This window comes from Carlito syrichta, unplaced genomic scaffold, assembly GCF_000164805.1.
Source record: "Carlito syrichta isolate Samal-C Ts95f unplaced genomic scaffold, Tarsius_syrichta-2.0.1 Scaffold311553, whole genome shotgun sequence".
NCBI classification, from domain to species: Eukaryota; Metazoa; Chordata; class Mammalia; order Primates; family Tarsiidae; genus Carlito; species Carlito syrichta.
In genome coordinates, this window is record NW_007255649.1 from 208,546 (window position 1) to 222,430 (window position 13,885).

General features: G+C 42.9%; 1 protein-coding gene across 2 annotated transcripts in view; it reads right to left on the minus strand.

The window, feature by feature from the left end:
- PI4KA (phosphatidylinositol 4-kinase alpha) overlaps positions 1 to 13,885 on the minus strand; it is a 141,258-nt gene that overhangs the window by 42,247 nt on the left and 85,126 nt on the right. For both annotated transcript variants that reach the window (XM_008068808.2, XM_008068809.2), the window contains 4 exons: positions 11,285 to 11,393; positions 10,820 to 10,956; positions 10,540 to 10,673; positions 5,878 to 5,960 (listed from right to left, as the gene is read on the minus strand). In XM_008068808.2, the coding sequence (XP_008066999.1) occupies positions 5,878 to 5,960; positions 10,540 to 10,673; positions 10,820 to 10,956; positions 11,285 to 11,393 (463 nt within the window). The remainder of the gene's footprint in view (positions 1 to 5,877; positions 5,961 to 10,539; positions 10,674 to 10,819; positions 10,957 to 11,284; positions 11,394 to 13,885) is intronic.

A 13,885-nucleotide genomic window follows, 5' to 3' on the forward strand; every position in this document is an offset into this window, starting at 1 on the left:
ATACGGGAGAGCCCTGGGCTCTGAAACTGGGGAAGCCCAGAGTCACAGCTTGCGGTGTAGCTATGCAACTTTGAGATGGTGACTTGCCCTCTCTGAGCCTTAGTTTCCTCATCTGTAAAGGGTTTGGGGGAGTTGTGTGGTACAAATACCCACACCCAGGCGTGGAGTAGGAACAAACTAAGATAATATAACCACCCCCAAACCCTCTGGGAGCCATGTGGAGGCATGTCTGCAAGATAAGCACCAGGCGCGGTGGCTCACACCTGTATCCCAGCACTCTGGGAGGTGGAGGCCAGAGGATTGACTGAGCCAGGAGTTTGAGATCAGCCTGGGCAACTTGGTGAGACCTTGTCTCTACAATAAATTAAAAAATTAGCTGGGTGTAGTGGTGCGTGCCTGTAGTTCCATCTATTTGGAAGGCTGAGGTGGAAGGATGGCTTGAGTCCAGCAGGCTGAGGCTGTGATGGCAGTGAGCATGTCACTGCACTCCAGCCTGGGCGATAGAGTGAGACTCCAATTAAAAAAAAAAAAAAAAAAAAAGCCAGTCTCCTTAGAGCCCCTAAGGTTGGCTCTGGATTACTAGTGCACTGACTAACTGGGCAGCTGGCAGGTGCCTGCCCTTCCATTCCAGAGCTTCCAGGAATACACAGAAGCTTGGTTTATATCTGCAGAGGCTGCAACCCTTCTTTTCTTTCTTTTTTTTTTTTTAATTGAATTGGAGTCTCACTCTGTGCCATGGCATACTCACGGCCACCCCAGTGTTGGCCTGCTGGGTGCTGGCAATCCTTCTGCCTCAGTCTTCCAAGTAGCCAGAGCTATAGGCATCTGCTAATTTTTGATTTATTGTAGAAACAAGGTCTCGCCAAGTTGCCTGGGCTGGTCTTGAACCCACAAGCTCAGGCAATTCACTCACCTTGGCCTCCCAAAGTGCTGGGTTTATAGGCTGAGCCGAAGCCCTCCTTTTCAATGGGGCTGCTAGATGTTTCATATGCCTTCTCTCCTGGCATATGAAAATTCATCAATAATATGTGTCTCCAAAGACATTTATTTACTATCTCTCATGTTTCAGGAGAGAAAAGAAAGAGGGAAATAAGCTCAACAGATGCACATTTACTGGCTTAACCTAAGTACTATGCTTAGAACAAAACCAAATACAGTAAGTCCCCTATAACAAACGAGTTCTGTTCTGAGAGTGAGTTTGTAAGTCCAATTTGTTTGTAAGTCCAACAAAGATAGCCTATGTACCCAACTAACACAATCAGCTATATAGTACTGTACTGTAATAGGCTTGTAATATTTTTCACACAATTATAAAAAACAAAAATAAAACATTTTTAATCTTATAATACCTTGAAAAGTACAGTAGTACAGTACAGTACAACAGCTGGCATACAGGGGCTGGCATCGAGTGACCAGGCAAGAAGAGTTACTAACTGAAGGAGGAAGAGGAGGTGGGAGGTGATAGAGTTGAAGGTTCATTAGCAATAGGAGATAGAGGGCAAGCTGCAAATTCACTCATGCCTGACATTGATGACACAGTTTCTGGTTCCTTCCTGGATTTAAATCTATCTACCCTCTTGAAAAAATGATTTAGTGATGTCTGGGGAGTAGCTATTTCTTTCTCATCATAGATGTTGTAGTAGCACTAGATTGCATTCTGAATGACTGTTGCAACCTTCACGAACTGTTCTATGTTGGGTCCAGTGCCTCAAAAACTAATAGTGCCTCCTTAAATAAAGAAAAGTAAAGTACAAAAAAGCACAACCACTTGTAGAGGATGCATATATATGAAAATGTATGCCAGACACATAAACTTAGATTATCTGATTAGATATGCAGATGAACGTTCACATCTTTGAAAGTTTGCAACTTGGAACAAGTTTTTTTGGGAGTGAATACACCAACTTACTCCCTGATTTCATGATATCAGATTAAACACCTATTCCTCCCCTTGCCCCAAAAAGATAGCTTGCAACTTGAAGGTTCATATGTAGGGGACTTACTGTAATCAGTTTGAAATCATGTGGAAGAGTACAGTGTACTGTGAAAATAAATATAATTTCATTGTGAATAGCAATCAATCCCTAGTATAATTTAATTTCCTCTGATGTCACAAGAACAGAAAAACAGCTCAGAGAGAAGGGCGAGTGAAATATCTAGCTTCAAAAATAAATCCAATTCCGTCTATAGATATTTTCTAGGAGGCTGGCAACATGTGCTAGGTTCTTTTTTCTTTTGTTTCCTAAGGTCTTGTCTGAAAAATATGCAAAGTTCCTAAGATTGTCTTTTTTTTTTTTTTTTTTTGAGTTGGAGTCTCACTCTGTTGCCCAGGCTAGAGTACAGTGGCATGCTCACAGTCACCGAAGCATCGACCTGCTGGGCTCAGGTGATTCTTCCACCTCAGCCTTCCAAGTAGCTGGAACTACAGGAGCGAGCCACCAGGCCTGGATAATTTCTTTTTTTATTTATTGTAGAGATGAGGTTTCGCCAAGTTGCCCAGGCTGGTCTCAAACCCCTAGACTCAGGCAGTCCTCTCGCCTCAGCCTCCCAAATTGCTGGAATTACAGGCTTGAGTCACCATATGCAGCCTCCTAAGACAGAGGTTGTCAGTTTCTATTTTTTGTTGTTGCTTACTCTCCCTCCTAGAACCAAAGAATCCCAGCACAAACACTGGGTGGATGAGTGAGGGGAGTGAATCAATGAGCAGCTCAGCCAGTGGTTGAGGTGTCTTTCCTATACCCCTAACTGGTCCTGGGGTGTGTGTATGAGATACTCTGAGTATGTTCCCCACCTTAATCTTGCATCACTCCTGGAAGAGGTTTCCTTTGTAAATTGCCTTTCTATACCTTCTACCCCGGCCTTGAACTGCTTCTTTGTTCATTCCAATCCTTCTCCCAATTGCCAGTAGAGGGGGCTTCCAGAACCCTCATGCTCTCCTTCCTCACCAATCCCACTGGCTCCCAAATGCAAAAATAAATGTATACACCTAACTTCCTGACTCTGTTGTACAGCAGTGTGAATGGCTCTGCAAAGGACTTACTGGATGAAAGTCTTACATGAAGCAGCATCTGAGTCCCCGGGGTGATTTTTTTTTTTTTCTTTTTTGAGTAAGAGTCTCATTCTGTCCCCCAGGCTGGAGTACCGTAGCATCCTCATGGCCAGTGCAGCCTCGGCCCATTGGGTTCAGGTGATCCTTCCGCCTTAGCCTTCCAAGTAACTGGGACTATAGGCGTGTATTACCACACCCGGCTAGTTTTAAAAAATTTATTGTAAAGACAAAGTCTTACCAAGGTGCCTAAGCTGGTCTCAAATCCTTTGGACTCAGCAATCTTCTTGCCTCTACCTCCCCAAGTGCTGGGATTACAAGTACGAGCCACTGCACCTGGCCCTGGGGTGATTTTTAAAGAACATTTCTTCAAGCACTGATTTTTCAACAAAAGAAAAAAATGGTACCAAAAGTATCTGGAAATAATTCTCCACAGACAAGAACAAGTTGATGAATTCGTCAATGCACCAATGGTTTCTGGCATGGGAAGGACTACTCACTATTAGTTATACTTTATTAATACCAAATTTGTTAATCTCAAGGATTTATCAATAAGCATTCCTTAAAAATTTTACTCACACAGTTAATAAAAATTCACCCAGATTCTCCCAAACCTCCTTACATATTTTAGTCAAATTTTCTAAGCATTTAATTAAAACATGGGTCTAATATTTCAGTGTCTTTTAAATTTTTAAACACTTACACATCAAACTTAGTGTCCTCACATAAAAACTAACCAAAAAGTGCTTATACTAAGTCTTTAGTGTTTTTCTTTGCTGTCTCCTTTTTAAAAATTTTTTTAGGCTGGGCACGGTGGCTCAGCATGTAATCCCAGCACTTTGGGAGGTCGAGGTGAGAGGATTGTCTGAGTCTGGGGGTTTGAGACTAGCCTGAGCAACTTGGTAAGAACTCGTCTGTACAATAAATCATAAAAATTAGCTGGGCATGATGGCATGCGTCTGTAGTTTCAGTTACTTGGAAGGCTGAGGTGGAAGGATCGCCTAAGCTCAGCAGGTTGAGGCTGCAGTGGCCATGAGCGTGTCACTGTACTCCAGCCTGGGTGACAGAGTAAGACTCCAACTCAAAAAAAAAAATTTATTTTTTAGAGACAGGGCCTCACTCAGGCTGGGGTGCAGTGATATGATCATAGCTCACTACAGCCTTGATCTTCTGGACTCAAGCAATCCTCTTGCCTCAGCTTCCCAAGTAGCTGGAATTATAGATGAGCACCACCACGACCAGCTAGTTTCTTCACTTTTTTAGAGACGAAGACTCACTATATTGCCCAGGCTTGCTGTCTCCATTTTAATGCCTCTCTCTCTCTTTTTTTTTTGGGTGGGGGGGTGGCAGGGGCAATAAACTTTTGCAAAACTCTAACATTAGCCCGTTGTAATTAAAAAAAAAATCAAGGTACAATTTGCATATAATAAAATTCACAGATTTTATATGCACAATTTGACAACTTTTAACAACTGTATACAGTTACACAACCACCACCCAACAAGACAACATTTCCATCAGTCCAGAAAGTTTCCCTGTGTACCATTCCAGTTTTCTAACTCTTCTTTTCATTCCTGTACTTAGCTTTGTTTTGCTTTACTAGAGTTTTGGTAACTGTAATAGTTTTATGCCTTCTGTCTTCCTAAGAGTCTTCTTAGCTAAGACTACAATCTTCTTGCCTCCACCTCCCCAAGTGCTGGGATTACAAGTGTGAGCCACTGCACCTGGCCCTGGGGTGATTTTTAAAGAACATCGAGGCCCTCTGCACACTCAGGGTCCTAGGACATGTTTCATTATAACACCATGTTTCACACAGACTTTTGTATTCTGAAACAGTCAAAAATGGTACTGGCCTTGACTCAGATATGACCAACAGAGCCTGGCCTGCTGCCTTGATGGTGGCCCTCCATGGTGTCTCATTGCCACCGCAGGGTTACAGCAGGGCTACTGAGGTGTGGAGACCCTGGTGCCAATGGACGTGCCTGTAGTCAGCTCTCTTTATAGGCCTTAGCTAGCACAACAACTTTAACTGGCTTCTCTGTGGGACTCCTATGTCTTCCCTTTTTACTGCACGCCTTTTCTACATGGTTACTTTCTGAGACCAGGTCCTCCTACTGCTGGTGCTGGACTTTTCTTGGACTATGTAGCTCTTTCCTGGTACTTCTTCTTTCCCATTTACACAAAGAGAAACTGCAGGTCTCTACTTCACAAACACTTAATGGAAGAAACAAACATTACACCTATCTGTCTGTCCATCCATCTACCTACCTACCTACCAGTGTACTCACCTTTCTTTTGTAATTACAACTATCTTCTTATGCATTTTATATTAAACTTTACTCTTTTTCAGAATATCATTTTGAGCTAATACCTCTCACAATCTAAACTTGTTTCAATCAAGCAAAAGAACAAAAATGTCATATTTATGTTCAAATTATGATCATTTGTCTACTGAGAGTCCCTTCAATTTGGTTCCTTGAAACTCTTACTCTGTTCCTGACATTTAAAAAACATGACTGTCCTCTGCCAACAGCAAGATGCTGCAGGTCCATCAGTGACTGTCCAAGGAACTCTGGTCCCTAGATGGGTGCTGGAGCACACTTAAGCACAGACGGTGGGCCAGCCTGACCCTCCTTCTGTCTGGGGCCCTTGCACCAGTGGCAGACCCAACAAGACATATATTTTAAAGTTATATGTTTTATACTGATCTTTCCAATGCAGTATCCAAGTTCACAAAACTATTTTCTACATGTAGACAAAAAATAAGTAGTATTTCTTTTTATCCTACTAATGCTCAATTCATTATGAGAGTACCATAAGAATAAGCTTACCAGATTTGTCTTTCTGGATAGCTTTATCCTCAAAGTAGCAGAACATTACCTGGAAGCGATCAGGATCTGTTGAACGCAGTACCCTAACAAGGAGAACAACTTTAAATACATTTTGAAAAATTCAGGCCCTCCCTATTCCAGATTTGACACTGCTCCAAATTGGTGAAGCTGTGAGAAACAGATCCTTCCACCATTTATAGAGGCATATACTGTATATGGAGGGCGATATGTACCATCTATTATAATATTCCCATGTTTTTCCTCCCAACAATGCCACCCCTGGGATATACCTTAAGGGTTACATGCATGAGGATTACCCAAAATGGAAACTATCTGAATTATTCATCAGTAGGAGACTGGTCATATAAGCCAAAGTACACTCATTTGATGACACATTATGCAGCCACCAAAACAAGAGGTAGCTCTCTATATGCGCCATTACAGAAAAATATCCAAGGCATACTACTAACTCATTCATGATTGCTGATATGAATTTACGTCATTCCAAATACTGTTCCTGGTTGCCACCGATGTGAATTTACATCTTAGCAAATTCTGTTTCTGAATGCTGCAATCTTGTCATATGATTTATGTTATTTTATTTTGCTTGAAAGTGAATAGTGAGGCAAGGAGAGAGAAAGTTAATTGAAATAATTAATCCAGATGCAGTGGCTCACACCTGTAATCTCAGCACTTGGGGAGGTGGAGGTGAGACGATTGCCTGAGTCCAACAGGTTCGAAACCAGCCTGGGCAACTTGGTGAGACTTCATCTCTACAACAAATTAAAAAAAACTAGCCAGGCATGGTGGTATGCACCTATAGTCCCAGCTACTTGGAGGCGGAGGCGGAAGGATCGCCTGAGCCCAGTAGGTCGAGGCTGTGGTGGCTGTGAGCATGCCACTGCACTCCAGTTAAAAAAAAAAAAATTGAGATAATCTGATATCGACTGTGCAATGTTGTTACTGATTTGTGTAGTTGGTAAAAATTGCAAGTTGGTCATTATTTTGCTGCAATTAGTGCTGTATACTTGTATTTTGATATTTAAGGGCTTTCATACTTCAATGTTAAAAATAATTTACCTGCTGGGTAAATTATGGTAGCTCATGCCTGTAATCACAGCACTTTGGGAGGTGGAAACAAGAGAATTGCCTGAGTCCAGGGGTTTGAGAACAGCCTGGGCAACTTGGCGAGACCTTGTCTATAATAAATCCAAAAATTAGCCGGGTCTGGTGGCTCACACCTGTAGTTCCAGCTACTTGGAAGGCTGAGGCAGAAGGACTGCTTGAGCCTAGCAGGTTGAGGCTGCGATGGCTGTGAGCATGCCGCTGCACTCCAGCCTGGGTGACAGAGTGAGACTACAACTCAAAACAAAACAAAAATAATTTACCATAATTATGGAAAATGAAGAAATATATGCTGATGAGATTTCCAAAGTCAAAGGTGAATCCAGTGAACTTACTAGTGATAGTGAGACAGATAATGATGTAATGATGCAATGTTAATGAAGAAATATATATTATATAATATATGATATATAACATATATTCAGTTTATATTCTGAATAAAAATACAAAGTACAGAATGCTAGTCAGAGTGGTGTCTGAGGCAAATACTGGATATGTCCGCAACTTTCTGCTGTATTGTGAAAAAGGTGACAATTTAGAAAAAAACCTTTTTTTTTTTTTGAGTTGGAGTCTCGCTCAGTCGCCCAGACTGGAGTGCAGTGGCCGCTCCCGGTCACCGCAGCCTCGACCTGCTGGGCTCTGGCAATCCTTCCGCCTCAGTCTTCCAATTAGCCGGAATTATTACAGGCATGCGCTACGACGCCCGGCTGATTTTTTGATTTATTGTAGAAATGAGGTCTCGCTGCCCAGGCGGGTCTCGAACTCATGGGTTCAGGCAATCCACTCACCTCAGCCTCCCAAAGGCGTGGGATTATAGGCTGAGCCACTGAGACCGGCTAGAAAAAAACATTTCATATGTTCTTAATGACAGAAGTTTGTGGCAACCAGTTTCAGATTTTTAAAAATTTACTTTCAGTATTAGGAAAGTAAAAAATTTGCCGATTGAGAATGTGTTAAGTGAAAAAAGCAAGGTGTAGATAAAACACCACAGCTATACATGTTAGTATACATATGTTTGCCTATGCATAGAAAACTTCTAGAGAGAAAATTAAGAGACTAGAGTAAGGGTGGGGATAGTAGGAATGGGGTATACAGAGCTAGGAAGGTGAGATTTGTATTTTTTCATCTTTAACATCTTCTATACTATTTCAATGTTTTTTCTTCTATTTTTTTGTTTTATGTACCACATTTATTTTTACTTTTTTTTTTTGAGTCGAGATCTCACTGCCCTAGGCCAGTGCAGTGGCACGATCATGGCTCACCACATCCTTAACCTCCTAGGCTCAGGTGATCCTTCTGCCTCAGCATCCCAAGTAGCTGTGACAACAGGCTCATGTTACCACATCCAGCTTTTTGATTTTTTGTAGAGATGGGATTTCACTGTGTTGCCTAGGCTGGTCTTGAACTCCCAGGCTCAAGCAATCCTCCTGTCTTGGACTTTTTTTTTTTTTTTTTAACTTTTATAACAGAGTGCTCTCAGGGGCCTGGCAGGCAGCCCAGGCCAGGAACTGGGCCCATGGGAACTGCTGTGGGTGATCTCTTAGAGTCCTCCTCTGCCAGGTAACTCAAGAACTTGTCCTGAGAATCTGAGAAAACCACTCAGGGGTACACTTGTGGGGGAAGCAGAGATAGCCCTGCCTTCAAACACATGACTGAGGGGGTCTGGAGACATCTCTTCCAGTCAAACACACTAGATTAAAACCATGCTTATGCTCTGTGGAAACATTAGGAAAGTAAAAAATGTGCCAATTACGAATGTGTTAAGTGAAAAAAGCAAGGTGCAGAAAAAACACCATAGCCATACATGTTAGGATATATATGCTTGCTTTGGCTGGCTTTTCTTTGAAAATATATTTTCTGGAAAAAGGACTAGAAGGAGCTATACTAACAGGTTATAGGGGAGGGTGGTGAGCTTAGTGGTCCCCCCGGCAGACCTTTTTTTTTCTCTCTGAGCCGGAGTCTCACTCTGTTGCTCAGGCTGGAGTACAGTGGCATGCTACTGCCTCAACCTGCTGGGCTCAGGCGATCCTTCTGCCTCAGTCTTCCAAGTAGCTGGAACTATAGATGTGCGCCACTATGCCTGGCTAATTTTTGGATTTATTGTAGAGATGAGGTGTTGCCAAGTTGCCCAGGCTGGTCTCGAACCCCGGGACTCAGGCAATTCCTCTCGCTTTCATCTCCCAAAGCACCTTATTTAGCCACTGTGTCCGGCTCCCCCTCCATTTATTTTACAAGTTTTTGTGTAATGTTTTTTATATTACTTTTATAACTAAAAATAAAAGCCATATATAGTGAACAGAATAAAAAGTCATAACTCCTTGGGCTCTGTGGGACTCTGGGGAGAATGGGTCACTGGTGTCCACATTCTGCTCTATGTGGAGCCCTCGAGCTAACAGAGCAGAAAGGTGGGGCACATTCCCACATAACCAAAACAGCCTTCATTTATTTTGTATTTTGAGCTTTCAAGTACAATTTCTTTACCAGAGGGTTTGGTGGCACCAAAGAAAGGTTAAAATAGTGTTGGTTTCCAAATATCTCTCCTTTTAAGAACCAATACTTTCAATTTCAAGTCATTTGAGAAAGAGATTATTCTAAAACTTACTGCATCCCTCTAGTGACGTAAACAAACAAGCTAAGTGTAATCTGACCTTTTCTTGATGACAGGGAATCACTGTTTTGTATCTACTGTGTTTGGCTGCAATCCCAGGGTGTCCCAGGTCTCACCACAGTGAATCTATGTAACCCACACTGGTCAGTCACAGCAGCCGGGCTCAGTGCATCCTGGCTGCTACTTCCAGCCTTCATTTATGAGAGGCAGTATGGCACAGTGCTTAGGAGGCTGTCTAGGCTTCAATCCACATCAGGGGTTACTACTACCTTAGATAATGTGCTTAACTGCTAGGGTCTCAGTGTCCTCACCTGTAAAATGGGCATATAAACACGTAAATAAATAACTTAACACAGTACCTGGTACAGCACAAGCACTCAATCCATGTTAGTTACTGATGTCATCAGGATGACAATTATAGATCCTAACAGTCACTACTGCTGTTAGGGCTGCTGTGGCTACAGGTACTTCCTGAGCATTGGGCCACTTGCAGGATTGTTTTGGAGCTAGCCCCATCAAGTGCTGCATTTGCTGTTTGAACTCAACTGTGGTCCTGGGAACCAGCTCAGTGAATGTCCTAGAACTCACGCTCAGTAAATATCCTAGAACCGTGCTCAGTGATGGCTGGGTCTGTGGAGGGGCCCTTGTCCAGTCAGTGAGCTGAGTTTGCAACATTAACTGTTACTGCTCAGAAGCCTATTTCCTCTGAGAGAGGAATGATAAAGGAGTTTAGACACTGGGAGGTGTTCTCAGGTGTGATGTCTAGTGCTCATGAAGGAGCACATGAGAAAAGCAGAAAGTGTTTTTGCTTGTTTCTTCAGAAAGCTTACATGCCTTGGAAGGAATTGAAAAAGTGTCATGCCTAGAAGGGCACAGCAATAAAAAATCTGCCAGAATGTGGATATGCATGGAAGCGAAGGCTCACATACCTCATATATTCTAGACGGTACACTGATAGGAGGTAGGTGGACATGGCAAAGTCCAGCTTGTTGATGAGTGCAGATACTTCAGGAGGGGGGTCAAGAAGGTTGATGATGGTGCTGCGGAGCTCACTCAGCTCAGCCTGAAAGGAGAGCAACACTCAGGGTTCATGGGCACTTCACAAGAGAAACAGGTCCAGTGGCTGGCAACATGTGCTAATAAGGACAATGAAAGGATCTGCCCTAATTAGCCCAGAGAGCTTAGCAAAAATGAGACGTGAGTCCTTACAGGGGTGACTGTGTCATTTTTCATGGCTGAGTTATACTGGAGGACGGACCGCAGTGGCTCCTTGCTGGGAAAGGTGAGCAATGGGGACTTGGTGGCTATTTCACAGACCCCCTCGTACCACTCTTCTGGCCAGAGTCCTGTAAGAGAGTGAATATAACTGAGGTGATTGCTTCAGTCAAGAAGCGCTGCAGTGGGGTTGACTCTGACAATTTCTAGTCATGGGTTCTTTGAGACAACAATTCCAAAAATGGGGCACAGAAATGAGTCTGTTACCTAACTTGGACAGATTTCTCCTAAGGTATGTGGCATTCTCAGCATCTTAAACCACATCTGGGAAGAGTAACACTTGCAAAATACTTGCAGGAAGAAGCAGCTACATTTGAACTCATTTAGAATGTGCTCACACTCATAATTATTGAGTATGGCCTCACCGATACTTTCACCCTGCACTCTGTCTTCCCCTACCTGAGCCCTCTACAGCGAATCCCATCAGCACTGAATACAGCCAGAAGTCCCGGAAGAGCTTCTGTAACCGAGGCTTAGCTTCTTTGATGGGCGGCAATCGTCGGGTGAGCTGATGTGTCAAGGAGAGATGAAGAAACGATGTTATTTGCTCATGAAACCCAAACACCTGTAGGTGTAACATCAACCATAGAGTCATTCTCTAGAAAAAAGCACACTGAGCAGTGACAGATGCAGAGGCAAGACAATGATGACACCCATCACTCAGAGCTGAGGGGGCACAGTGAGACAGGCACATTCACAAGCAGCTAACAGGACTGTAAATTAGTGCAACACTTTCTGGAAAGCAATGTGATAATATGCATCAAAAGTTCTATCTTTTGCACTGACCTTATTACAAAAATGAGAAAAAAAGGAAAGCAAAACAACAAAAAGAAATAAAAAATTAAAAAGGATAAATGAAAAAAAATTCCATACATATTTACTGCAGCACCATTCACAATCGTAAAAACATGGAACCAACTGTGCTGCTCATCAAAACTGGACTGGATTTTTAAAATGTACATATACACAATGGAATATTATGCAGCCATAAAAAAGGACAAACACATGGACTTCACAGCAACTTGGATGGATTTAAGTCTATCATATTCAGTAATCTATCACAGAAACACAGAAAACCACATGTTTTCACTCATAAGCAGACCCTGAATATTTACCATAATACTATAAGAAAGGGATTAGCAGTAGTAGGATACTGCTGGAGTTGGGGGAGGGGGGACACAACATCAACAAGGGCATCTAATCTCAAACCAGGCAAAGTGAGGATCAAAGGGAGGCCCAAACTTTACCTGTACGATGTCCACTTAAAAAAAAATTCTAAATATTCCTACTCATATTTTACCCAATATCCCATCTCCAGGAAATCTATCCAGAAAGATAGGCTTATTTAGTCGCAACAATATTGTAACATTTGTTGTAACAGCAAAATAAACAGAAAAACACTAAATGTCTAACGAAAAGGGACATTTAAATAAATAATAATATATTAAGAAGTATATTTTTGGGCTAGGCATGGTGGCTTAATCCAGCACTTTGGGAAGCCAAGGGAGTAGGATCACTTGAGCCCAGGAGACTGAGACCAGTCTGGGAAACACAGCAAGATCTTATTTAACAAAAAAATCAAAAACTTAGCCAAGTGTCATGGCACACGACTGTTGTCCTAGATGCTTGGGAGGCTGAAGTGGGAGGATCACTTGAGCCCAGGAATTCAAGGCTATAGCGAGCTGTGATTGCACCAGTGCACTCCAGCCTGGGCAACAGAGCAAGACCTTGTCTCAACAAAAAAATAAGTAATATGTACATGTATATATAAACACACACATATACAAAATATTTAAAAACCCATCATATTTTCTAAGACTATTTGGTGACAACTCACAATATGTCAAGTGAAAAAAATACAAGATGTATAGCTAATATAATATAGCTTTTATTTATCTACTTATTTGTTTATTTGAGTTGGAGTCTCACTCTGCTGCCCAGGCTGGAGTGCAGTGGTATGTTCATGGCTACCACAGTCTCGATCTGCTGGGCTCAGCCAATCCTTCTACCTCAGCTGTCCAAATTGCTGGAACTACAGGCACATACAACTACACACGACTAATTTTTTGATTTATTGTAGAGACGAGGTCTTGCGTGTTGCCCAAGCTGGTTTCTTTTCTTTTTTTTCAGTCAAAGTCTCACTCTGTTGCCCAGGCTGGAGTGCAGCGGTACACTCACAGCCACCACAGCCTCAACCTGCTGGGCTCAGGTGATCCTTCTGCCTCAGCCTTCCAAGTAGCTGGACCTACAGGCACGAACCACCAAGCCCAGCTAATTTTTTGATTCATAATAGAGATGAGGTCTCACCAAGTTGCCCAGGCTGGTCTCGAACCCTTAGACTCAGGCAATCCTCTCACCTCTGCCTCCCAAAATGCTGGGATTACAGGCGTGAGTTACCACGCCTGGCCCAAGCGGGTTTAAAACTCTTGGGCTCAGACAATCCTTTTACCTCGCCCTTCCAAAGTGCTGGGATTATGGGTATGAGCCACTGTGCCCGGCTGATACAGATTTTAAATATGCAAGGAACAAAGAGGAAAAAAACCAGCCATAGATTAGTAAGATTATTTCTAGGTGGCTATGTTGCCAGGAAATTTTTTCTTCTTTAATATTGTCTGTATTTCCTGGAGTTCTGCTGTGAATGAGCTTCTTTTACAATCAAAGGGAGGGTGCACATGCCGGTCCTGGGATTGGCAGCCTGTGTGGGAGAAGGCTCATCCTCTCCCCAGGAGCCATCAGGGTGCTGTATCCTTAGAGAAAGTCAGCCAAAGAAAGGTTAGGTGGGTAGGTGCTGAGGAGGTGAGAAGCACTGGGGGTGGTGGGGAAGGAGTGCTGGGAGAGGGCAGTACAGAAGCATTGTCACAGGGCAAGAAGCCCAGGGCTGCACAGGACACTGGCTTTCCAGTTCAGTTACTGGCCAAGAAGAGCAGGTTTAAGAATAACCGGGAGGCTGAGGTGAGTGGATTGCCTGAGCCCGTGGGTTCGAGACCCGCCTGGGCAACT